Source organism: Sorex araneus, chromosome 4, assembly GCF_027595985.1.
Source record: "Sorex araneus isolate mSorAra2 chromosome 4, mSorAra2.pri, whole genome shotgun sequence".
In the NCBI taxonomy this organism is placed as follows: domain Eukaryota; kingdom Metazoa; phylum Chordata; class Mammalia; order Eulipotyphla; family Soricidae; genus Sorex; species Sorex araneus.
Window position 1 is genome coordinate 36,429,381 of NC_073305.1, and position 26,201 is coordinate 36,455,581.

The window sequence follows — 26,201 nt, forward strand, 5'->3', positions numbered from 1 at the left end:
ATAGAGCATGAAATATAGTCATGAAATCTATTTTTAATGGATATTTGGTGTATGGTAGTGCTGTTACCTCTGTGGTACTGTTACACCAGATCTCTTGAATGCTCTTTCATCTTGCATGACTGAAGCTCTGTACCCAGCAACTTCCCCCTTCTCCTTCGTCTACCCCAGCTCCTGGCACTCAGCTTCCACACCTTCTGTTTCCATGAGTTTAACTACCTTCGGTGCCTTACATAAGCAAAATCATGCAGTGTTGGTCCTTTCATGTCTGAGCTATTTCACTGAACATAATGTCTTCAGGTTCCTCTGTGTTGTAGCATATGACAGAATTTCCTTCTTTTGTGGCTGGATTCTGTCTTATCTCACTTTGTTTATATTGTTTATCTTCCTTATCCATTAATCCTATCTTGATGACCATTTAGTTGTTTTCTAATGTGGCTCTTGGAGTAATGCTATAATAGGTATATTCTGTTGTTTTGGTTTTTGGGTTTTTTTTAGTAATTATCATCCATGGGGCCAGAGAGTTAGTACAGCAGATAAGGGCACTTGCCTAGCATGCAGCTGACCCAGGTTCAATACCTGTAATATCCCCTTGAGCTGCACCAAGAAGGATTCTACAGTGCAGAGCCAGAAGTATGCCCTGAGCACAACTGAGTATAGCCCAAAACCAAGAAAAAATTATCATTCATATAGATATGAGATAATGTTGTAATTTTTTATTTTCATTTCACTGATGATTCATGACCATGAGCACCCTTTCATATATCTATTGCCCATTCTATGTCTCTTTTATTCAGATTCCTTGCCTTTTATTAGTTTTTTAAGTCACACCTGGCGATGCTTAGGTCACACCTGGCTCTGCACTGAGGAATTTCTCCTTACTCCTGGTGGTGCTTGGGGGACCATATGGGATGATGGAGATCAAACCTGGGTCAGTCATGTGCAAGGCAGACACCCTACCCCCTGTACTATCACTGCCTGGTTTTAATTGCATTATTTGGCTTTTGCAGTTGAGGTGTAGTAATCTCATATACTCAGGTATTAACTCCTTGTCAGATACATGGTTTGCAGATACTTCTCCATTCTCTAGTATGCCTTTTCACTGTGTTGATTGATTCCTTTGCTGGGTAAAAACTTTCACATGTCGATATCTACTTTTCAGAAACACCATTTGTTGAAAAGACTCTATTTTCCCTGTTCTTCCTTTTTGAAGGTCATTGACTTTTTATATGTGGGTATCTGTCTCCACACCACTGCCATACTGTTTTGGAACTCTCAGGAAATGTGATTCCTGGAGCCAGAGCAGTAGTACGCTTGCAGGTAGGGCGCTTGCAACCCCAGCATCCTATATGGTTCCCTGTGCACCACCAGGAATAATTCCTGACTGCAGAGCCAGGAGTTACCCCTGAGCATTGCCAGATGTGGGGGGAAAATTTTTTTTTAAAAGGAAATGTGATTCCTTAGGCTTTGTTTTTTCTCAAGATTGTTTTCAGAGTCCTACATAGTTCCATATAAATTTTAGGATTTTTTTTGCTATTTCTGAACATGTAATAAATTTGAGGTTTTGATAGGAATTGCATTAAATTTGTAAATTACTTTAGATAGTATATGCATTTTAACCATATTATATCTCTGAGTGCTGCCAACTTGGAGTGATTTTTATACTTTCTTCCCAATTTGGATATTTTTCATCCCTTTTCATTGACTGATTGCACTAGGACTTCCAGAATTGTGTTGCGAAGAATTGGTGCGAGTCGTTATCCTTGCCCTATTCTGATCATCAAGGAAGTATATGATGGTAACTTAGAACTTTTCATATATAGTCTTTATTATGTTGAGGCAATTTTTTTTGTTTCCGGTTTTGGTGTTGTGTTTTTTTTTTTATCAAGAGTGTTGGTTTTTATCAGATGCTTTTTTTCTGCAGCTAGTGAGGACTATGTGATCTTTACATTTACTTTGATCTTTACTCTGTTGATATATTTGATGATTGTTTGTTGACCCCAGTCTTGCAAAAATTCCAGGGTAAAAAGCTCATTAGATCATAATTTATGAGCCTTTCAGTGTGCTCTTAAGTTCGGTCTACAGTTTGAGAACACAGGGATTAAGGCCCTTGCCTTGCACACAGCCTGTTCCCGTTCCATTCCCAGCTCTGCATATGGCCCATGGAGCACCAAGTGATCCTTGAATGCAGAGCCAGGGCTAAGGCCTGAGCCCTGCAGGGCATGGCCCAAAAACCAGAAGTATGAAAGTAAGCCTGGCTGATATTTTTATATATGTTTATCAAGAAAATCTGTGTAGTTTTCTTTTCTCAAGAATCTTTGAGTAAGTGATCTTTAGTTTTGGTGTCAAGATAATGCTGGCCTCCTAAAATTAGTTTGAAGTCTTTTAATTGGGGGAAAGAATTTGAGAAACAATTGACATTAATTCTTCCTCAATTATTTGGAAGATTTCTCCAATGAAGCAATCTGGAAATGGGTTTTTCTTTGTTGTCCAGGTTTTTGATTACTGATTCAGTGTTCATATTTATTATTGGACTGTTCAGATCTTTTCTTCATGATTCAGTTTTGGTAGGTTTTATGTTCCTAGGAATTCATCTGTTTCTTCTAGGTTATCTAATTTTTTGGCATATAGTTGTTCACAGTGTCTCTTTAAATACTTTTATTTCTGTGACAACAGTTGTGGTATCTCTTTCATTTCTGAATGTATTTGAATCTTTTTTTTCTGTTAATTAGCAAAGTATTTGTCAACCTTGGTTTTTTAAACCAACTCAGTTTAATTTCTTTTTTGAATTTTCTGTTCTCTATTTTGTTTGTTCTGCTCTAATCTTTACTCTTTATGACTTCCCTCTTTCTACCAACCTTGATTGTAATTTGATCTCTTTCTGAATCCTTAAGGAATCAAATTAGGTCATTTATTTTCGAACTTTACTCTTTTTTTTAAGATGGGCCCTTATCATTACAGACTTTTCTCTCTTTACTGCTTTCTTTCATTCCATAAGTTTGGATATGTCATGTTCCAATCTTCATTCAACTTAAAATATTTTATTTCCCTTGAGATTTTTTTTTATCCAATGGTTATTCAAGAGCATTAGATTATTGGATTTCCGTGTGAATTTCCCCCTCCCACACCCATGATTTCTAGTTGTGTTCCCTCATTCAGAGAAGATATGTGGTATGATTACAGTATTAATTTGCTAAGACTTCTTTTCAATTTGATATGTGCTATACTCTGAAGCACATTCCGTTTGTGCCAGAGAAGAAAGTGTGCCATGTTGTTTTGGGGTGAAATGTTCTATGTATATCTGTAAGGCCCATTCGTCTGTGGTATTAGCAGATACTTTCTCTTCTTTCTAGATGTCCTATCCATTGTTGGAAACAGGTTATAGTTCCCTCTTCCCTCTACACCCACCCTTCTGTGGTTTTTTTGCTTGCTATGACTAGGGGCTCTCCTCCACCCACACACACCCTTGGTTGTGATACAGGCACACACCTGGTTGCTGTATGTCTGCAGAGGGATCCCGGGCATTAGTTCTGCCAGGATCACGCCCAGGAGTGCCGTGGATGGAACCTGCGTCCGTGCCTGCAGGGATGGTGCTCTGCTGCTGAGCTTTCCCTGGGCCTGGGAGCTCCCGACTGAATCTCCTGACCTCGTTGTTGTGCTCTGCTCCTCACTGCAGCGGGCAGTCCATGTTTGCTTCCCTACTTGTGGGCTCTTGTGCAGGGTGCTGAGGGCTGTGTAAGAGTTCCTCTGTCTTCCTTGTGAATTGACCCTTTGCCATAAGCTGACGTTTTTTTCTTGTCTTTTGTGACAGCTTTTTATGTAAAATCTTTTTTTATCTGATGTAAATACAACCATTCGAGTCTCTTTTGGATACCAGTGCATGAAATATCTCTTCCATCCTTAACTTTCAGCCTATATGTGTTCCTAAAAAAACAAAAGTGAGTTTCTTGTAGATAGCATGTATTTGTGACTCAATTTTTTTTTCTTTTTTGGGTCTTTTTTTTTTTTTTTTTGCTTTTTTGGGTCACACCTGGCATTGCACAGGGGTTACTCCTGGCTTTGCACTCAGGAATTACTCCTGGCAGTGCTCAGGGGACCATATGGGATGCTGGGAATCGAACCTTGGCTGGCCGCGGTAGCCACTGTGCGCAAACGCCCTACCCACTGTGCTATCACTCCATCCCCAGCAACTGTCTTTTGACTGGGACATTACGCCTACTAACGTTAATAGTAATTACTGGTAGAAAAGAACTTAATGTTGTGTTTGGTTACTCTTTGTCTTTTATCTTTTTTATTCCTCTTTTCCTTTCTCTTTTTATGTTTTATTGCTTTTTCATTGGGTAGGCGTGGCGGGGGAGGGGTCTATTTTGGGACCGCACCTAGCAGTGCTCAGAGGCTCTTCCTAGCTCTGTGCTCAGGAGTGACCCCTAGTGGCACTCAGGACTATAGATGGTGCCAGGGATCAAACCAGGACCCTGGCAGTTAAATGTGAGAGAAGCACCAGAAACTCCTATACTATCTCTCCTGCCCTTTTATTAGTTTTTAAAAGTGACATGCTTTTGTCCCCCCGCCCCCCCACACACACACCTCATTTGGACCACACCCAACAGTGTTTCACTCCCAGCTGTTTGGGAGGCCATGCACTGGGATTTAACCCAGACCTCTGGCAAGCAAAGCATGTTCAATGGACCTTTGAGCTATCTCCCTGGCCCTCCTTGTTTTCTATGGTTATTTTCTTTATGATTGCCTGGGACTCACACAGAAACAGGACAACATATTTTAAGTTAGTGATCAAGACCACTTTGGTTTTTTGTCTGTTGATGGAAGGGCATTGGGGCCACACCTGGAAGTACTTGGGCTATTCCACATGCAAGGAAAGTAACTTAAGCCTTGTACCGTCTCTGTCTGGCCCCTGAGGACAGCTCCTAATCTTGGCAAAAGGAAAAAGGTACAGCGGATGGATTTTTTTCCTTTTTATTTTAACCTTTAATTATTTTAATGGATTAACCAGAATTAGTAGATATATATTTTATGAGCCTATTGCAACTAAGTCCCAGTGGTATTTTTTCTTCAGAACTTGATAAAGTGATTCTGACATTCATTTGGAAACATAAAGAGCTAGACTATCCAAGAATTTTTTAATGATAATAATAAAGGACACTGGCAATATACTATGTAAAGCAATAAATCTGCAGAAGCAAAGCCGTCTGTTCCTGGCACAAGCAGAAAAAAATGGAGTGGAGTAGAAAGGAATGGAAGGGGTGAAATAGAATACACAAATTAGTGTATAAGAATTAATTGCTTAAAAATATGACAAGGGGGACTGGAGGGATAGTACATGGGGAAAGGTGTTTGCCTAGCATGCTGCCTACCGAGGTTCAATTTCCAGTATCCCATATGGTTCCCCGAGCACTGCCCGGAGTAGTTCCTGAGTGCAGAGCCAGGAGTAATCCTTGAGCATTGCCGAGTGTGACCCAAAAAAGAAAAAATATTGTATACATACACATAACAAGGATATTTGATTCATCTTTTGGGGAAAAAGGGTGGGTTCATATATCCAGTGTATGAGAATAAGCTCTAGGGTATAGAAAATCTTTACCTTTAAAGTTACTAACTTCAGCGCCCAGAGCTGTAGTACAGCAGGTAGGGCATTTGCCTTGCACATGGCTGACCTGGGTTCAATCCTCGGCTTCCCTGGTACCCCAAACCCCAAACCGTAGGAGTGAACCCTAAGCACCATTGGGTATGGCCCCCAAAAACAAACTAAAAAAGTTACTAACTTTATAAGAAACAACAAATGTTCAAAGAAACTTAGAACTTTCTTTACTCAGAAGCCTATCACTGTATGGGGCTGGGGCAGATAGCAGAGGGGGAGTCGGGGCATCGGCACAGTGGGAAGCTGGGACTCGGGGAGAAGGTGTGTGTTGGCATGTTTTTATATGCCATTATGCACATTGTAATTCATGGTGCCTAAAATAATATTTTTAGCTTATTAGCTTTAAAATGGAACTGAAAGCAAATCATATATGGGTGGGAAGAAATCATTTGGAAAAAAAATAAGAGTTGTTAGATTTCATCTAAAATAAAGGGGCAAAGCATTAAAAAATAAAGATTTATTTTATTTTTAAAAATAAGGCTTCTTGGGGCTGGAACAATAGCACAGCGGTTAGGGCGTTTGCCTTGCACTCGGCCGACCCAGGTTCGAATCTCAGCATCTCATATGGTCCCCTGAGCACCACCAGGGGTAATTCCTGAGTGCATAAGCCAGGAGTGACCCCTGTGCATCGCCAGGTGTGACCCAAAAAGAAAAAAAAATAAAATAAGGCTTCTCTGCATCCCAACCACTATAAGCAAAAGTAAAAGATCTAAAACAAAAAGATGATATTCAGCAGCATAGTCCTACTTTATGACAAAGGGACATACAGATAGATCTATGGGGAAAATAGAAAAGTAGGCATGAATGGGAAAAGAAGAAGTAGAAAAGGCCAAGAAGCATCTGAGAGATCACAGTACCTGTGTGGCAGTTAATTTGTTCCATGCAGATTAAAGCAGCAGTGAGTTGCCATTTTCACCTTCCAGGGTGCCAGTAGCTGTGTTGGCACCATCTCAGTGGAACCTCCCAGGGAGGAAGTCCATAGTGGCACTTGGTGCCTCTTGGTGGCAGATTGTCCACAGGTATCAAGAGACTTGGCACTTTTTTCTGTGATTTTGATGCTAGCAGTCACCCTTCAGGGAATTACCTTCACGGCTGTATATGGGGAATTTTAATTTTTTCTTATATAACTCAGAATATACAATGCAGAATTATTATTTTAATACTTGATACAAAGGTCAAATGATACAAAAAAAGAATATGGTGAAAAATAGTTTCTCCCTTCATAGTTCTGCTGTCCTTTTCATTTCCAAGGGTGATCAGTTCTTGTACATCCTCCCAGAGTCTCTTTGGACATAGGAGAATATGCACATGCTTACGCTTTTTTAGATTTTGTGGATTGAATACATTTTGAATTTGAAGGTTGGTGGCTGTGTGCTGTACCTGCCATTTGTGGCCTTGCTTTTCACATTGGCCTATCTCAGACAAGGCCAGTAAAAGGTGTAGTTTATAGGGTAAGAACACAGCCTGCTGGAGTGTGAATCAACTCTACTACTTACAAGATCACCTAAGGCCAGTTTTTTTTTTATGTTTTTTTGTTTGTTTGTTTGCTTTTTGGGTCACACCCGGCAATGCAGAGATTACTCCTGGCATGGTCAGAGGACCATATGGGATGCTGGGAATTGAATCCAGGTCAGCCGCGTGCAAGGCAAATGCCCTACCCGATATGCTATCGCTCCAGCCCCCTCGGCCAGTTTTAAACAGCTCTAGACTGTAGTTTCCTCATCTATAACGTGAATAGGATAGTCATTTCTTCCTAGTATTGTTAAAGGGATTAAAGGAATCAGCTCACGGGAAGTAGATGCAATGAGGCTTGATGCATCTTATGCAATTGCCAGTTACTGTGCTCACATTCGGCACCACACGATAGCTGGTTAATAACAGTTGCATAATTAATGCTGGGATTTATTACAACTTGATCGCTGCTAGCATTGCTGTGGCAAACAAATAACAGTATTTGTTATGCCTCATGTCGTTTGTTTTTTGGTTTTGGTTTTTGGTTTCTTATTTTTCTTTGGGGGCGGGATGGTTTGGAACAGAGGTTGAGCCACACACCAGCTCTGTGCATAGGGGACCAGGTAATGCTAGGGGTCGAGCCCAGCCTCCCATGTGCAAGTATGCACTCCAGCCCTTGAGAGACTTCTGCAAACTCAGTGCATGACTTAAGGGAAACTACATAGGGACAGGGGATGTAGCTCAGTGGTAGAGCACATGCTTCACATCCACATGAGAGAAACTGCTACAATCATAGCAGCAGAGGAACTGAATAAATCCTGAGTCCAAAGTCGGTTTCACTAAGACATCCATACACTGGGATGCCACACAACTAAGCAAAACAAGATTTTAGAAGGCCGGGCCCAGAGAGATAGTACAGCCAGGTGTGGCCCATAGAAGCAAACAAAATAAGTCAAACAGGATTTTTGAAGGTTCTCTGATATATATAATATTCATGTATATTTTATTTAGTAAAAACACTTAACATTTTTAATTATAAGAATGCTGTAGTTGTAGAATCATTTCTTAAAATGATTGGAAAGTATAAAAATAAGCAATCTAGTTCTAAAATCTAAGATGGCTATGCTTACTTAATATGTTGGTGAATATCATGTCTCTCTGAAACTTTACACTGATTATTTTAGGGTAGGACCTGCCATCTCTTTTTTAAATGGCGAAGAACCTGTGAATTGGGTTTCCCTGGTGAAGGGTTAGCCATAGAAGGGTACATAATTTTAAAATTGATTTAGGTGGGGCCAAGATCTAGTACAGCAGGGTGAGCTCTTGCCTTGCACAGACAACCCAGTTTGATCCCCAGCCCCATATGTGGGGTACACGGAGGCCCAATAGGAGTGATCCCTGAGCACAGAGCTGGGAGTATTCCCTGAGCACAGCTAAGGGTATCCCTCAAATCACAAAAAGAGAAAAGAAAGAAGACTCCTCATGTGGGCAAGAATTCCCAGGAAAGGCGTGCTGCTTGAGCAGAACCCCTGCAGGTGAGCTTTCTCACAACAGCTGTCCTTTGGAGTTGGTCATTTTCATAGTTCAGGATCTCCTTTCCTTCCTTCACACATGCCTTCCGCAAACTCCTGTTTATGGCAGGCCTGGTTTCTATCCCTGTTTCTAGGTCTTACACACTGTATCCTTTCTTAGGATACAGACAGGAGCAGGGAGAGGACCCACGCCCGCCCGTAGCCCCGAGGCTTGTCTGGAAGCACAGACATGGAGCATGCCCAGTGTCTGAAATGCTCCTCCCGCCCCGCCCCACTGGCTAGGCACACTCCCCTGTGTCTTCAGGGAAGCCCCTTCCTGTAGCCGAGTGTTTGCTCCAGTTGCTGAGCACTGATTTAATGACCTCTTTGGAACTTCCAGCCTGTTTGCATGAACACTACGTGCTCTTTGACATATCACTCGTCTGCTTTTCAAGGGAAATGCTTTGTTTTACAGCAGTACCAGCAGTCTGTGAATTAGTGAGCCACCTAACCCGTATCACTATTGCACGGTGTTTATTTTTTTGTAATAATTTCAGAGGTTCAAAATGGTCTTCATTGTTTAAACATTCGTCTATTTGATCACTGTTAAATTTCAACATCAACTTCCTCATAAGCACATTCGCTGTTTATTTCCTTTGTCCCGTTATTTTGGCTCTCCTTGTAAAGAACAGACTCGGTATAGTGATGGTTAAGAGCTCAGAGACTGGTTTCTCTCCAGTTCCACTGCCTAAGAGCTGTGTGACCGTGGACCCCACGGGTCATTCACCAAAAAGGGAGGTCTCCTAGGAAGCAGAGTCACGGAGTTTGGTGGCCTGTGGTGTCTGGAGTGAAAGCAGGTAACACAAGGCCTCACATTCACAGTTTCTCCCTGGAATTAAAATCCATATCCATGAATGTGCCAGGAGAGACAAGCAGCCTGTGCCAGGCCACTCTGGGTTTGGTCACCAGCACCTCCACACCCAGCGATTGTGGACTCTTGAGTCTGGGTTTTCTCCTTGGAAGAGCGGGTGGTCTCATTGGCACAGCACAGAGAGAAAGCCAGCAATGACCTCTGTCAGTGGCCTGTCACAAAGGAGGCGCTCAGCTGAGGTGGCTTGTGGAGGGCAGAGAGAAAAATCCCTCCTGCCCAGCTTGGAGCCAGCAGCCTTTGCTCCTCCCCATTACTTTTTAGCTGCTGAAAGAACCAGTCTGCCAGTCACGGGCTCCGTTGGGAGAACGAGCCCTCAAAGACACATTCCCCTCCCAGCATCGGGAGGCATTCCTAGGGGAAATTTAGCCGCTGGAAATAGACTAGCAACCAACGGGGTATCTCCAAAGGTGCCTCTTTGGGTGACTAAGTCCGTTCTCCAGCAGGAAAGGATGTTTGGATTCTCAGCAGCCCCATCTGCCTTTGAACTCTTGCAGCCTGTCCTGTAGCTGGGCCCCGCCCCCATTGCCTGCCTCTTATTCAAACAGAGGAACGTTGTTTGTTGACCGCTCTCTTAGGGTGGGAAAGGAATGTGATGTATGCATAGACTGCCCAGAATTTCCTGTTAGACACCCATTCCAAACCACGACCCTGGGAGGCATTCCAGAGCCTGCAGCCCAATTCTAGGAGAGAAGAAATGGTGCATTCATTTAAATGCTGACCTCCCAGAGAACACCCCCCCCTCCCCTCCTGAAGAGGTGTTTTGCTTCTTCCCCGAACTGTGGCTGTGAATGCAGCCTGTAGGGTCTCTCTGGAGTCGTGCTGTGCTTGGCCAGCCATACATATGCAGGAAGGGCCTTAGTTGGGGAAAAACTCAGTTGTAGTTTACGTCCTTGCCATCCCCATCTTTTTAATGTTCTGCAGTAAACATTTGGGCAGAATAAATCTCTGTTGGGATATCTTCCTTCTACTCTTATAACAAGAAAGAAGGTAATTGGTGAGGCTTGAGTGGGGGGAGTTGGGAAGGGTGGGACAGGTTTTGTTGTTAAGACACATTAGCAGCACCATGTGTGACTTCAATTTTCTCCTACAGATTCTATTATGCTCCCTGGGTCTTTGGCAGTCTGGCCCCTGTCCCAGCATGTAGGCTTGGCACCATGGAAATGAAAGGCAAGAAGTCTTTGTTTTCTGTGGCCGCCAAGATGCAGTTTCCTCACTTGGGGAGAAACTTGAATGATTGGGGATAGATTCAGAGTGAGTAGCACATATTTCCACCTACGTTCCCATCATTCTTATCTTCATCCAGAGTTATTCCTTTGACTCTAGAGCAGTGTGTGGAACACTGCTGTTCTGGGTCAGATTAGAGGCGAAGGACAGGTGGCTGGTGGTATTTAGGAAGGGGATTCCATATAGACCCCAAAGGTCCTGAACCCAGGGGCTTGGGATTATTCTAAAACCTTCCCACATCTGGACTCCATCCCAATTAGATTGTAAGAATTACAGAAGGGGAGTGGCTCCCTGGCATAAGCATAGATTGCGCTCATAAAGGAGCACCACTTGGCCACACAGGGGCTAGGAGGACTGGTCAGTGGTTGGAACCCTGCCACAAGTGTGTGGGGGCAAGAGCAGTTAGGATAAAGAAGGGATCAGTATGACAATAATAGAAATGATCACTCTGGACAAGAACCAACTGTTGAAAGTAGGTAAAGGAATATGCATGATAACCTTTCAGTATCTGTGTTGTGAACCATAATGCCCAAAAGGAAAGAGAGAAGAGAAGCGTCTGCCACCGAGGCAGGTGGGGATGGGGTGGGAGGAACAGGGGCACGGGAAGGAAACGGGGACATTGGTGGTGGGAAATGTACACTGGTGAAGGGATAGGTGTTAGAACATTATACAACTGAAACCCAATCTTGAACAACCTTGTAACTGTGTATCTCACTGTGATTCAATTGAGAGAGAGAGAGAGAGAGAGAGAGAACCGGTTGGGGTCAGGTTGAGGTCAAGGAGATGGCTCGGAGGGGTCGAGCAAATGTTTTGCATGTGCCAGGCCCCGAGTTTGATCCTTGGTATCTCACATGCCCACCCCAATGCCAACCCCAAGCACCCTGGGGGTGACCCCAATGCCTCCCAAGCTCCTCTAGGTAACCCTGTAGCACTGCATTGCTCTGAAGAGTCAGGTCGAGGGAATCAGAAGTTGCCCCTAGGTCCCCTGAGCATTGCTTGGGAAAACCCCCAGAAAGAATTAATTTTTAAAAATTAGTTAATTTTTAAAGGAAAGACTTTGAGGTCAGCGTTTCTGGGACAGCAGGAAAGCAGGTCAGGATATAGAAGCATTTGATGAGTTCCCTCAGCCTGCATATGCAGACCAACTATGGATTCAGCAGAGCTCAGAGGACCATGAGGTGCCGGGGGTAGAAGCCTGGGCCTTCTGTATATAAAGCGTGTGTTCCAGCCCAGCCCGTTGTGTCATCTCCCTGGCCCTTGGGTTTATTTTAAGCTTTATTGCTGAAGCTACATTTTAGCTATTTGTTTAGTTTCTATTATTTCATTATTAGGAGAACCCATGGGTAGGTCGAGTTTCAAAGAATTGGTTTACGTTTAGAATTCACATACCCAGGTCCAAGATGAGTCTGCTTACTTGTTTTCTCAGAAAGCCAGACTGTTCCTGTGCGGATTGTTGTCTGGATACAAGCTACATAATGAATATTCAGTGAGCCACTGCACTGAACCTAAACTGATCCTAATTTATTATTGCTATATTTGAAGCTGCTGGTAAATTTTCTCTCTCACACAAAGAGACCTGACTGTGCTGTGTCCACACAGTGTCTTGGGGGTGGGGTGGGGCTGTGGTACCAAGAGGTGCTCAGGATGCCCAGGGACCCCTTTTGGCAGTTCTCAGACAACCAGGCCCTGCAGTGCTGAGGATCACTTGGCAGTGCCTGGGGGTGTCCAGGGCTGCACCCAGCAGAGCTCCAGGACTAGGTGGGCTCCAGGGTTCAAACTGGGGTCGGCCACCTACTGCCTTTCCAGCCCAGGATACCGATCATTATTGCCGCCTTACTGTGTTATGCAGGTGAAGTCCCACTGACTAACCAGGGCTAGGCAGCAGCTCAAACCCAAGAGAAACTCCCACAGCCATTTCTTTCCATGTAGTTTGTATTTAAAGTCAAGTTTTAAATAGGAGATTTTGCTCCGGGCCCTTGAACACAAAAAGGTCTACATCTCTACTTTATAAATATCCTGGAAATCTTTAATGCAGCCTGCATTACTCATCATTTAGCATTTAAACTCAGCAGTTCCAGTTACAGAAGTGCCGCAGTGACATTCGGGTACAAAATCTGATCTCGTCTCTCCCCATTTTCATAAAATCAAATCCAAACTCATCACTCCCACCTCATCCTCATCACAGTTTTGTGACTTCTCAAATATTCCATGCACACGCTCTCTCCCAGCAGGCCCTTTCCATGGTTTTTCATTATTCCCCTTCCCCATCTGACAACTTCATGAAACTTGGGTGGCGTTTCTTCTAAGAAGTCATTCTACCCACCCCCTAATCTGGACTGGGTACCCTTCTCTGGACCCTACCCGGGCCCTTTACTTAAAAGATTGGAGCAGGATTATGCTCTCAAGCATCTCTCCTACGGGGCGCAAGTGTCATGAGCAAGGTATCTTTGTGGCTCACGAGTCTTCTTCCCTGCCTGGCTGAGGAGCGCCCATTGGCAGTGGTTGTCTTTCCATTACCAGTTGTAGGAACTCAGTGCATATCACCTTGAGAGGGGAAAAAAAGGTTGCAGGACTGGGGCGATAGTACAGCAGGTAGGGCCCTAGCCTTGCATGTGGCTGGCCTGGGTTCCATCCCAGCACTGCCAGGAGTAATTTCAGAGTGCAGATCCAGAGGTAGTCCCTGAACATTGCCAGGTGTGCCCCCCTCCAAAAAAAAAAAGAAAAAGACAGGGAGCTGGGGATAGACTAGAGAGATGGTACAGTAGATAGGGCACTTGCCTTGCACACCGCCAACCTGAGTTCTATCTCTGGCACCCCAGATGGTTCCCTAAGCCCTGCCAGGAGTGATGCCTGAGCTTACAGCCAGGAGTAAGCCCTGAGCACTGCCAGTGTGACCTCAAGAAAAAGGAGAGGGGCTGGAGTGATAGCACAGCGGGTAGGGTGTTTGCCTTGCACGCGGCCGACCCGAGTTCGATTCCCAGCATCCCATATGGTCCCCTGAGCACCACCAGGGGTAATTCCTGAGTGCAGAGCCAGGAGTAGTCCCTGTACATCACCGGGTGTGACCCAAAAGGCAAAAAGAAAAAAAAAAGAGGAGAGGGGAGAAGGGGGAGGTATTTCAGACGCTTCTGTCATGTCTTTAGGATGAAGGACTCAAGGAAGACACTGCACCTGCATCATTTGCCCTATTCATTGGTCTATCTCAGGCCTGTTGAGCAGTGTTTAAGTGGAAATGGATACAGGTTCTCAAGAAGCCACTCAGTACCTTATCTGGTACCTAGACAAAAACATTAGCACCCAGAGTGTCTCGAGGCCATGTACCTAGTGTCTTCAGTGTCACACTCTGATTGCAATTGTCAGGAGGTTCAGGGGAAGTAAACAAGGCCCCTACCCAACATTTCAGGCTATTCACAGCCCCACCTGAGAAATACAGAAAGTCGTTTTTGCTTGTTTTTTCCACACCTGGTGATGCCCGGGGATTACTTCTGGCTCTGAACTCAGGAATTACTCCTGGCAATGCTCAAAAGACCTGGATCTCCAGATACAGGATGCTGGAGATCAAACCCAGATCTGCCACATGCATGGCACATGCCCTACCCACTCTACTATCTCTCCAACCCCAAGAAAATTAAGTCTTAGGAGCTGGCTATCTACCCCTGGCAGAACTTGCCCCTTACTCACCCCCTTGATGCCCACCCCTTGCCAAAGAGAAGCCGATGCCGCAAGCATCGCATGTATTTGTTGGCAGAACTGAGGGGAAGGTGGTGAGCCATGGGGAAGTGACAGCACATGCGAACCTGGTCTCAGTGCCAGCAGGAGGGCCCTGAGCTGGCCCTCAGCTTCCCGTGGGGCCTCCCGCTGGCCTAGTGTTGATGCCCAGCTTGGCGCAAAGGATCAGAGGCAAACTGGGTAGGCGCAGGGTTCAGCAGAGAGAGCTAAGCTGCAGCTCCAGAGGAAGTCAGCTGGGGGGTGGGGGAGAAAGCATGGGCCCCCTCCTCTCTCTTGGAGCATTGTTCTTGTTCTGAGAGAGAGAGAGAGCAGGTAAACAGCCCCCAGCTGAGCTGGTTTAGACTGTTAACCCTGCCCCTTTCTTCCATCCCTGCAGCCAGTTGAATAGAATCACTTCCTGAGACTTTTCTACTTTTGCTTTCTAAATTACAGATTAGTACCCGAGGTCTGTTAGTGTTATGCCTCCTCATTGTCAAATGCCAGGGGGAGAGTGTATACTCATAGAATTGCACCTTTGATCTCAAATTTACCAGCAGAACCTCCCTTTAAAAGCTCAAGCTTTTAAGAGACTAATGATGATTATAAGAGCTGACATTTATAAAGTACTTATCCTGTGCTAAGGATTGCCTGTGCATAGACTTAACTCATTTCATTCTTAAGTCTATAAAACGAGTATCTTTATTATCCGCTCTTACACGTAAGGAAACTAAAGCACTGGGAAGACACCTGACTTACTTAGAGCCCCTGTTTTGGCTGATGAAGCCAACAGTCATATCTTGCCAGGCCAGTCAGCTTCAAAATCCGCCCTCCTACTCTCCTATCAACGCACTTGTTGGGACTCACCTAGGTGAGTGACTCGGGAGCTAATTAACGGAATTCCGATTTGGCCACGCAGAAATAAGCTATTGGAGTGGTCCAGGAACAGAATGGTGAGGGCCTCAACTGGGGGATGGCAAGGGCAGATTGAGAGAGGGATGGACTTCAGAGCTGCTCAGAGTATCAGAATCCACAGCTTATTGAGAGAGAAAAGGGAAGACATTTAGACTAGGAGGATTGATGAAGAAGGGAGGTGGTAAGTCCTGTTGAGGGGCTATTCTGAGGGAGAGACTCCTGCGGGCATCCAGAGATGCCCAGTGAATAGCCTGGCCTGAAAGTGAAGAGAAATGAGGGCACTGAAGACAGCTCAGCTGAACACACTCCAGGAAGGACTTAGTGACCAAGGAACAAAGAACTTTCATTGGAGTGGGCTCTCTGACAGGTGGGCTTTGGACCTGGTCGTGAAGAGCAGGAACGTTCTAAGAAGGGGGAAGATGAGGAGAGGAGTAGGAGGTGGGACGTCAGAGCAATGAGGCGTCTACCATGGAGGGAACCCAGGAGTGAGGTGGGCAGGCGTGGGGGTGGATGAGTGCAGGAAGAATTTCCAGGGGAAAGCAACAGAAAACTTTGGGATGACTTTTGATGGCTTTTTCCTCCTAACTCTGATTTAACAAATGAAAGTCTTTATGAAATGTTTTAGACTGACGTTCAAAATTGCAGCTCCCTCTTTGACTCCTCCAAAATACTCTCAAAACCTTTGTCACTGGAGGATGTGTGCATCCCACTGTTGCAATTCTGATGAAGAAGTTGTTCCTGAATCCCTAGGCCTCCAGGAGACCTCTCATCTGAGTCTTAGCAGAGGAAAGAGCCAAACTGGCACACGAGCACCGGGAGTGAGAGCAGAGGCTTCATGAAGAGTGCAAGGGCGGGAAGTGGTGGGTGGGCCTGTAAGATGAGGTAGCCAGTAGGAACATTCAAACAGGGAACGGCTGCTTGCTGTTGTCTTGGTTTCCTATGACCTGGACTGACTTGAGATCATTGCACATGTTCTCCGTTGGTGGTATTGCAGGCCAGGAGGCAATTGAAGCCATGTCAGTAGCGACTTTTACTTCCGGTAAGGCTCAAAATAATTGCTCTTGCCTGGTTTTTGCTTCACATGTGTGGAGTAGAAAAACACAGAAGTCTAAAAGGTTAAGGTTTAGAAGGGGAACATGGTTTCTGAGCGTCAGAGTTCTGAAGGAAAACTTAGCAGGACTGTTTGCTTTCCCCCACTTTTGACAAAATATATGGAAAGTATAGAAAGAGATATAGATATCTATAGTTATGACAGTATTGTTAATGTTAATATTTTGTGTGTTTTTGCCAATCTGTCTCATAGGATCTTTTCACTTATTCTGCACAGTTATGATCAGAGCAGATCATATGTGTACACACACATGCACGTGCACACACACATATAACACACACACACACACACATATATACATGTATATGAGACTGGTCAGTGAAAATCAGCTAGTCTCATTTTGTGAGCCAGAGAGATGGGAAAGGTAGAAGCCCCCCCGCCTCTTGGAGGCTCCTGCCAGTCCTCAGACACACCATATCTTTTCTTTAATTTTTTATTAGTGAATTACTGTGAGGTGAACTTTCGTGTTTGCATTTCAGTCATACAGTGATCGTTTACCCATCCCTCCACCAGTGCCCATTCTCCTCCACCAGTGTTCCCATTATCCCTCCCACCACCCCCACCCCATCCCCCATCACCCCACCTGCCTCTGCGGCAGGGCATTCCCTTTTGTTCTCTCTTCTTTTGGGTGTTGTGGTTTGCAATAGAGGTATTGAGTGGCCTTCATGTTCAGTCTATGGCCTACTTTCGGCACACAGCTTTCAACCGTAGTGGGTCCTCCCAATATCCTCTACTTGGTGTTCCCTTCTCTATCCCAGCTGCCTTTTCCCCCAGCATGTGAGGCCAGTTTCCAAGCTGTGGGGCAGACCTCCTGGTCCTTATCTCTACTACTCTTGGTGTTAGTCTCCCACTCTGTTACTTTATATTCCACAAATGAGTACAATCTTTCTGTGTCTGTCTCTCTCTTTCTGACTCATTTCACTTAACATGATACTTGCCATGTTGATCCACTTATATGCAAATTTCATGATTTCATCTTTCCTAACAGCTGCATAGTATTCCATTGAGACCCACTGTATCTTGCTGAAAGAGGTCCAGGCCTCCCGCCACAGTGAGACCACTCTGGCTGCCTCACGTCTGAATGAAGAGATGGGCACGCGTGAACAGGCTGCTGTTTCCCCTCTAGGGGTCTGGTCTCCCAAATGTGTCGGGCCTATCTAGAAAGTCCCACATCTCTGCTTGTAATGTTTCCATGGTAAATAAGTAATCATCTGCTGAAAATGATAAGTAGCTCTCTGACTGCAGGTTTGCAATATCTTAAGCACAAGTTTTGTTAATTAGTGATTTGGTTGGTTGGAGAAGGTGCTTGTGATATGGGAAGAAAATGGGATCTGAGAAGGTGGTTTTCGCAGAGCTGTTTGCTGCCTGGCCTGGGTGGTAACTTCTCGGTGTCTTGAGACATGAACAGAAAGCTTGTTTACTTACAGTAGAATGTGCTATTAGCTAGGGAAGAGCTCCGCCCCCCTCTTTCTCTGAGAAAATTACTTGAGCATGGCTTAAAAACTAAAACACCCCAAGTAACAAGCTCAGTTGAAACTATTCTTTTTATTAACTAGACATTCAATGCGGTGCTTTTCTCCCACTTTGGCATGTTCTTCCTCCTCCTTCTGACCTGGGTTGCCTCCAGGTGAACTTCAGCTTGGCACAAGGAGGTACCACATCTTTACAAACCAGCCTTGTGGGCCCCACTGCTGGCACCGAGTTCCTAGACAGCTCCTCATCGGCTTGAGAGCTGCAGTCACACCTCTGTCCTCGGGCAGCACTGAGGGTTACCCGAGAAGAGCACTGGAAGGTTAGAATGACGGTGAACATGGTCCTTTTTGAGTCCCACTGCTGCTACTTAGAAGGCACAGGCCAGAAATGTCCAATACTTGGACAACCCCCAAGTAATCACAGGAAGATAGGAGCCACCAGCTTTCCAGGGCTCTCTGGTTCTAAAGCTCATCTGCAGCGAAGGAGGGTCTGAAACAGACACTTCCCCAGGCCGTTAGCCCAAACCCAGGCTAGAGACCGTCCGTGCCTGTGCAGTTGCTGGCAAAATAGCTTTTGAGCCCTTTTCCAGAAGCTCCGTCTGCGCTCATGCAGGTTTGCTGCTGACAAGAGGAGCTTGCCCCAAGACTTCAGCAAAGGTTTTCCAGACTTTGGAGAAGGATGGTGCTATGCACAAATCACTCGAGTGTACGAAATGCAGGATCACGCTGGAGTTGCTTTCTGGGCGCGAGAAGTGCCACAGTTATGTTGGCTTAAGGTTGTTGTGCACATTGGTAAACTTTCCTTCAGCCCTGAAGCTAGTCCCTTTGCCTGTGGCCTCTCCTCGGCTGCCGACCCACCCAGACATGCTTGGTATGCGGTGGGACAGCCCTGGCTGCATTCCCAGGCCAAAAAAAAAAAAAAAACCACTCTGTCCCTCATGTTGTCAGTTTCCTCCCTGAAGGTGTGTTTTTCTTACACTACTCTTTACCTTTCATTTCTGACTTGTGGCGGCCTGTCTCAGCCCAGGCTGACCAAGACGCTCTGTGGCTCCCTCCAGTGTGTGGCACAGACTCGCCCCGGCTCTCCTAAAGGTGGGCTTTGCCCCAGCCAGTCCTGCTCAGGCTGCCACACATGTTCTCTGCCCTCTATCTCCTGCCAGCTCAGAGGCCGGGGGGCCCAGGATCCCACCACTTTCTTTGCAAAGAGCTTAAGAAGGGGACTCCATGTATCATTTTCTGATTTTTGTGGGTGGAGGAGAAATGCCCAGGTGGGCTGGGGCCACTCCCAGTAAGTCAAAGCCACCAAAGCTGGGGCCCACAGAGCCACCCCACCCCAACGGTGTTCAGAGGCCTCTAAGGACACTCCCAGGGCGCTGGGCAGGGCACTGCAGGGCTACACCTGTCAGTGCTCGGAGATCCGGTGGTGCGGGGATGGAGCCAATGGCAGTGCTCGCAAGATGTGCACCCTAACCCTCTATTATCTCCTCAGCCCAACCTCTGACTTTTTCACCGTGAAGTTGGCCATGTCCCTGGTTGAACAAGGCATGCCCCAAAAGTTTGTTTTAAGGTAACTCTTCCTTGGTACCTCTAAAAGCAGCCTCTTGTGGGGAGCGCCACATCTGATTTGTGTCCCGGGCTCTCTGTTTTGAAGCAGTGATGACTAAAGGGTCAGAAGCCGTGTCTGCCTGCTGCATTCAGGAATGTAGATGGTGCCTGACCCTGAGGAGGGGTCAGTTAATGAGCAAGCGGCCCCCGCTGGGCTGAGCTCAGAGGAATTCCGTGCAGCCAGCAGCACAGCGGGCCCTGCAGGATTCACATGGGGACTTCAGAGGAACTTTTTAGGGCCATCCTGCGCTTCTTCGACAGGAGTTGGTCCCCTGGAATCAGCAGGGGTGGGCAGTGGGGGAGAGGCTGGGAGCTGTCATTCAGGCTGCCCCAGTTGGTCACAGTGTGCTGTTCCTTCCCTGCAGCTTCCCAGAGCAGCGTCAGCCTGAAGAAACAGAGGAGCCGCAGCATCCTCAGCTCCTTCTTCTGCTGCTTCCGGGACTATAATGTGGATGCCCCACCGGCCAGCAGCCCCAGTGTGCTTCCGCCCCTGCTGGAGGAGAACGGAGGGCTTCAGAAGGTCAGTGCGCCCGGCCGGGCCACCTGTGCCACCCTGAAGAGTCTGCGCCAGTCTCTGACACAGAGGCTCAGCTGTATTACCTGGTTTCATAATTGTTAGACATCGCCTGTAGTTCTTTTTAAATGTTTTTAAAATGTCTCCGGATTTTAAAATTTGGGTCAAATTGTCACAATAGAGTTAAAAAAAAAAATTTGCCCACATGCTATCTAACCTGTATCTCCAAAACAAAGTGACTCAGCGCAGCTAAAAGTAAAAGGATGAATAAAGAGATAGCACGTAAGCATAAAGAAAGTCAGAGCTGCTATAGTAAATGATAATCAAAATAGAGTTTTTGGTAAAAATCACTGCAAAAGGTAAATAGAATTATTGTTACCAAGATCGTCAATACTATGGGCACATGGGGCATAAGTAAATAGGCATTTTACAAAGTAAATGCTGTCAGTCACTGAACATGAAAAAAGACTCAATATGGTTAACAATCAAATAAATATAAACCAAAAATGTTACCATTTTCCATCTACCACATTATCCAAAATTTTTTTAATGATATTTGAGTTTGACCTGGGGCGGAAAGAGAGTCGAGCATGTGAATTAATTATTAGTAACATTGTCCATTGGTTACACCTTCTGGAGTGAAATTTAGCAATCTTAAAACCTTAAAAATAAGTCTGTTTGTGCCAGAGATGTGGTTTTGTGGTAGGTCATTTGCCTTATACAAGCCAGCCCCTGGGTTGATCCCTACCACCATAGCAAAAATATGTACTTTTTTATAAAGGCCTATTTGTTCACCCAAGCAGGTCCACCCTTTGATATAATTATGAATGTGCAATGGCGCATTCGATATGCCAAAAACAGTAACAACAAGTCTCACAATGGAGACGTTACTGGTGCCCACTTGAGTAAATGGATGAGTGACGGGATGACAGTGATACAGTGATGAATGTGCAAAAGCTTTCACCATCCAGTGCTCTCTAACATACATTATAGTGTTACAAAGCGATAAGCAGTAGACAGTGAAGCACCTAATACATAAGCTCATAGTTGAGTAGTTTGCAGCTCTTCAAAATGATGTCTCATGGGTCCAGAACATCATGTCTCATGAGGCCACACTTAGTACAGCATATAGGATGCTTGCCCTCCACGTGGCTGATCCAGGTTCCATCCCTGGCATCTCATACGTTTCCCCAAGCACCACCAGTGGTAACTCCTTAGGACAGAGTCAGGAATAACCCCAGAGCATGCTGGGTGTAACCCAAAGCAAAAACAAACCAAAAAAAAGATACCTGAGGCCAAAGGCATAGTAAGGCAGCACTTGCCTTGCATGCAACTATAAGCAGCTGGCAACTCTGCTTCAAATTCCCAGCACCACTTATGGTCCCTGCCAGCACCACCTAGCAGTCACTTCGAAGCATAGGGCCAGGACTAGACCCTGAGTGCCAATGTGTGTGGCCCAAAAACAGACAAACAAAAAATGTAAATGATGTCTCATGAATCTTACTGATAGAGGGAGACATTTTTGCTTAGTGAAAACAAGGCTAAAACAAAGTAGTGGTTATATTTATAGTACATATGTAATCATACACATGAGCACTTTTATTTATTTAAGTCTTAGGGGCCATACTTTGTGGTGCTCAGGGCTTACTCCTGGCTCTGAGCTCAGAGATCACTCCTTGTGGGCTCATGGGAGCATAAAAGGTGCTAGGGATCTAACCCTGGTCAGCCACATGTCAGGCAAACCTGCTCTACTCTGTACTATCTCTCTGGCCCCCACAGAGGCATTTACTTTATTTGGATATTGTATGGCAGAATATTAAGAGATTATCACAGACCGATGGGGTTATGTATAGGATCTCTCTCTCTCTCTCTCTCTCTCTCCCCCCCCCCCTTTTCTCTCTCTTCTTCTCTGTCTCTCTTCTCTCTGTCTCTCTTCTGCTCTCAGTCTCTTTCCTCTATTTTCACAAAATATCCTTAAAGTACTTCTGTGATTAGAAAATAATACCCTAAAAGTATAGGTACAGTTGGAGGCAGCAGGAGGGGTGTAGCTCAGTGGTAGAGCACTTGTGTCACACATCTGAGGCTCTGGTTTCAATCCCCAACAGCAGAAAAAAGGTTCATGTGAGTTTGAGGAAGATTCTGGAAAAATTTTCCTTCTAGCCCACAGGTTCTAACTTCAAACAAATTCCCTGTGGGCAAACCAGGTAAGCCTGCTGGCGGAGCCTGGAAATGAAAGCTTCAGTTTCCTGACTGCTCCAGGGAAGAAGAGTCACATGATTCATTCTCTCTGGGCCTCCCTGAGAAGCAGGGAACAAAAAGAAAGAAATGTTCGTGGGGTCCTAGGACAAATACTTGAATGGCATGGGATCCACCCACCATAAGGGTAAGGGCCAGTGGACCCCTTTAGAAGACGCCACACTTTCCACCCATTGTGTGTGGCACTGGGGAGACGCTTCACTGATGGGCTGGGTGGTCAGCTCTGTACCTTGGGGATGCTGAGTTATTCAAGGACATTGTCCATCTCTGTGATTTGTCCTTTGAGGCTCTGCTGGGCCATGGAATGAGCTGTCTTCGCCAGGCCTCACTATGCTCCCTTATTTCTCTACTGCCAGGAAAGCACAAGTTGGAAAACCTAGAGTCCGACTCGTACCAAGGGGAAGCTAATGGAAGAGTCGCAGGAGAACTTGACTAGACCACTCAGGAAACAGGACTCAGGAAATGAGTTCTGAGTACAAAAGTAACTTTTGGAACTTAAAGCAAAAATAGTCCCATGCTTTCTAAATATAAAAATTCAGTAAACAAGCTGAGAAAAACAGGAGAATGAGAATGGTCATTGCTGAGAACTGATTTAATGTTCTGGAAAAACGGTGATGACTTATCTTACAGTCCACCCCAGGAACACCAAGGTGGTCATTATAGTGGAAAAAGGGGGCATCCAGAAACTTATAAATGCTTGGAGTTCCAGAAAGAGAAAAAGGAGTTGAAATTTAAAGAGAGAAAGAGAAGAAAGAGAGAATGAATGAAGGAAGGGAGGGAGGGAGAGACGGAGGGAGGGAGGGAGAGACGGAGGGAGGGAGGGAGGGAGGGAGGGAGGGAAGGAAGGAAGGAAGGAAGGAAGGAAGGAAGGAAGGAAGGAAGGAAGGAAGGAAGGAAGGAAGGAAGGAAGGAAGGAAGGAAGGAAGGAGAAATGGCTGTGCAGACTATAATATTTCAAACATGCTATCTTAAAGAGTTGGAAAGTGTGCTGCAGGATGAGTAGGGACAAGCACAGGAACATAGGCCTGGCTCTGTAGGTCTGAAATTTAAGGACAAAGGGAAAATCATGCACATTATCAAAACAAGCTATTTTCAAAGAGAACCATATTAGTACCAGATTTGTCAGCAGTGCTGAAAGACGGAAGACTAAAGGAATGTTTACAGGCTACAGGGAGCAAAGAATTACATCCCCCATAATCCCTATGTGACTGTGACGATATTTATCTATTCAGAAAAAAAAAAGTACATTTTCAGACATGCAGTGATTTGGAGGTGGGGGGAAACGCTGAGATTGACAATCAATTCCAATACAAATGTAGAAAATGTAGGAATAAATACGACTATTGGGAACAGAACTGTGACAAGTAATAAATTAGATCCTCAAAATTCTCAGAGTGTGAAAGGGGAAATAAACTGAAATTTGGAGTAAATAAAATTAGATAAATAAAATGTAGTAAACTTAACTATGCCTAAAGAGTAGGCATAAAATCAAGTTTAGTGATCTGAATTCTCCTAATAAAACTCCAGGGCGATATCAGATTGGCTTGACAAATTCATCTGTCTGCTGTTTCCAAGAATATATCTATATCAGATAGGAATGGTTTTGGCAGCAAGTTAAAGAAAACTGAAAAATAATAGCTTAAACAAATAGGAGACTGTTTTCTCACATAAAAAGCTCAAGTCTGGTTTTGCTGGGGATAGTATAGATGATGATCCAAGAAGGATCCCAGACTCTGTGTTGCTTCCTGTTCTTAACATCTTTCTGCTCGACCATCCTTGGCACATTTGCCTTCATGCTCACGCACGTGGTCTGGTAGCACAAAGTCCCAGACTTCACACGTGGAAGGGAAGGAAACAGGAAAGACTGGCATGCACCTGCCGGTCCTATTTTCTTGTTATTGGTTTTTGTTTTGTTTTGTTCTGGAACTACACCCAGAAGTGCTCAAGGCTTACTCTGGGTTCTGGGCTCTGCACCCAGGAGTCACTCCTGGTGGTGCTCAGGGGACCATATGGGGTGCCAGAGATCAAGCACAGGTTAGCCAGTGCAAGACAATGCCCTACCTGCTGTGCTGTTGTTCTAGCACCCCCACTCAGTCCTTTTCATGGACTGACTCTGTTTCTGACTCACCACAACTCTTCTCGTGGCTGGAAAGTTAAGAAGGCCTGAAATTTAGACTGCCATGTTCCTGATCTTACTCCTTTCTTTCCACAAAATAGCAAAGAGGAATGAGGACCGAGTAAAGATGCTAGGTAGTGTATTCAGATAAGCAGCACTAACAACCTGTAAAACTCAGATGCCTAGAACAAGAAAAGGTTTATGTTTTACTCATGCTCCATGTTTATTATCATGGATTAGTTGGGCTCTGTCACCACAACACAATAAAAACTATAATATAAGCCACATATGTTACTTGGATTGATAATCAAATTTTAAAATGTAATTAATTTTAATCATGCAATTGATTAGCCTAATATTTCTAAAATAGTCTGTGGATGATCGATGAAAATTATTATCAATGAGACAAAAATTTTTGTTTCTTCTAATTCTTTGAGATGAGAGGTGTATGTGACCCTCACAGCGCATCTTAATTTTTGTTAGTGATGTTTCATGCTCACTGTCCACATGTAACGAATCGGACGCCATCGCTCTGTTTTCTCTTCCTTCCTGGGCTAGCCTGAGGGAGGCTGCGCTTCCCTTGGCTTCCATGATCGCGCTGAATCAGACTGGCTTTCCAAGTCTTCACTGAGAAGTCGAGTTTGTTTCATTGGCCCAAGCAAGTCACAGGATTATACCTGGCTTCAAAGAGCATGAAAGCATGGTTCTACATGTGTCCAGAAAGAAAACTGGCATTATTCAATGAACAGTGTTAGTTAATATTCATCGCTGACTAATCATGTCTAACACAGCAACTAGTCTTCAGTGATTTTTTGTTTTAAAAAATGGAAAATAAGTGGCTGGAGCGATAGCACAGCTGGTAGGACGTTTGCCTTGCACGCGGCCAACCCGGGTTCGATCCCCGGCATCCCATATGGTCCCCCAAGCACTACCAGGAGTAATTCCTGAGTGCAAAGCCAGGAGTAACCCCTGAGCATCGCTGGGTGTGACCCCCCCCAAAAAAAAGGAGGGGCTGGAGTGATAGCACAGCGGGTAGGGCGTTTGCCTTGCTGGTTCGATTCCCAGCATCCCATATGGTCCTCTGAGCACCGCCAGGGGAGATTCCTGAGTGCAGAGCCAGGAGTAACCCCTGTGCATTGCCAGGTGTGACCCAAAAAGCAAAAAAAAAAAAAAAAGAAAAAGATATTGGATCAAATACACAAAACAGCAAAGCCAAAAATGTGAACATAGCAATAATAATACAGACTCATCAAAGTTCAGGACCCAAAGCATTAAACGGGAGACAGAGGATTATTTTTTCCTCTCCTTGGGACATAGTCCCCAAAGAGAATTTATTTTAATTCATCACAGTGAGATACACAGTTACAAAGTTGTTCATGATTGGATTTCAGTCATATAATGTTCTAGCACCCATCCCTTCACCAGTGTACACTTCCCACCACCAGTGTCCCCAGCTTCCCTCCCCCCGTTTTTATGGCAGACACTTCCTCATTTCTCAGAGAGAGAGGATATTTTTTAATTATTCAATATTTGATACATGTGAAGGAGGTCTTTTTTTCTTGGGGAAAAAGGGATGGGATTTATGTCATACTCAGCAGTACCTAGGGGCAACTTCCAGCCCTTTGCTCAGTCCCCGTAGTGCTTGGGGTACCATGTCATACTGAGAGTTGAACCGGAGATCAGTCACATTCAGTGCAAGCACCTTTACTGCTGTGTTGGCTCTCTGATTCAAGGTC

The 26,201-nt window shown here is 45.1% G+C and overlaps 1 protein-coding gene across 2 annotated transcripts in view; it reads left to right on the top strand.

Moving 5' to 3' along the window:
* Positions 1-26,201, top strand: part of CTDSPL (CTD small phosphatase like) — a 127,503-nt gene that overhangs the window by 69,336 nt on the left and 31,966 nt on the right. For both annotated transcript variants that reach the window (XM_055135297.1, XM_055135296.1), the window contains exon 2: positions 19,945-20,099. In XM_055135297.1, coding sequence (XP_054991272.1) covers positions 19,945-20,099 — 155 coding nt within the window. The remainder of the gene's footprint in view (positions 1-19,944; positions 20,100-26,201) is intronic.